The 483-nt window shown below is 67.5% G+C and overlaps 1 protein-coding gene across 1 annotated transcript in view; it reads right to left on the bottom strand.

Moving 5' to 3' along the window:
- Positions 1–6: 6 nt before the first annotated feature.
- The window catches only part of LOC104515785 (peregrin-like), a gene marked incomplete at both ends in the record, with an annotated part of 729 nt that continues 252 nt past the window's right edge, over positions 7–483 (bottom strand). Inside the window, one exon of the mRNA XM_010159890.1 lies at positions 7–483. Within this exon, the coding sequence (XP_010158192.1) occupies positions 7–483 (477 nt within the window).

Below are 483 nucleotides of genomic sequence, written 5' to 3'. Positions count from 1 at the left end.
GGCCCCCGTCTCGCGGACGGGCTCCATCTTCATGTAGAGCCCGGCCTGCTGGGCGCAGGTGACGTGGAAGGCGGTGTAGCAGTTGGCCTTGTGGCACTGGATGCAGGCCCCGGAGCCGCGCTGCTTGCAGATGTAGCAGGTCAGCTTCCAGCGCGCGGGCGGGATGTGCTCGATGCTGTCGATGGGCTCCAGGAAGACGGTGTTGGCGAAGCACACCTCGGGGATCCAGAGGGCACACACCACGTGTGCCCAGCGCCCGTCGTCCGTCTGCTTGAAGGCGCCCCCCTTGTTGGGGCAGAGGGCGCAGTCCACGGCCCGCGAGGGCGACTGCAGGCAGCGCCGGCAGAGCCACTGCCCCTCCGGGATGTAGGGCACGCCGTAGCACTCCTGGTGCACGGCCAGGTTGCACATGTCGCAGAAGAGGATGACGTTGCTGTTCTGGCACTCCCCGTCGTTGCAGATGCAGCACACGGCGTCCTCGTC

The sequence above is a fragment of the Eurypyga helias genome, unplaced genomic scaffold (assembly GCF_000690775.1).
Source record: "Eurypyga helias isolate BGI_N326 unplaced genomic scaffold, ASM69077v1 scaffold42439, whole genome shotgun sequence".
Classification (NCBI taxonomy): domain Eukaryota; kingdom Metazoa; phylum Chordata; class Aves; order Eurypygiformes; family Eurypygidae; genus Eurypyga; species Eurypyga helias.
Note: the sequence above shows the minus strand (reverse complement) of the source record. Positions and strands in the feature narration are given on the sequence as shown.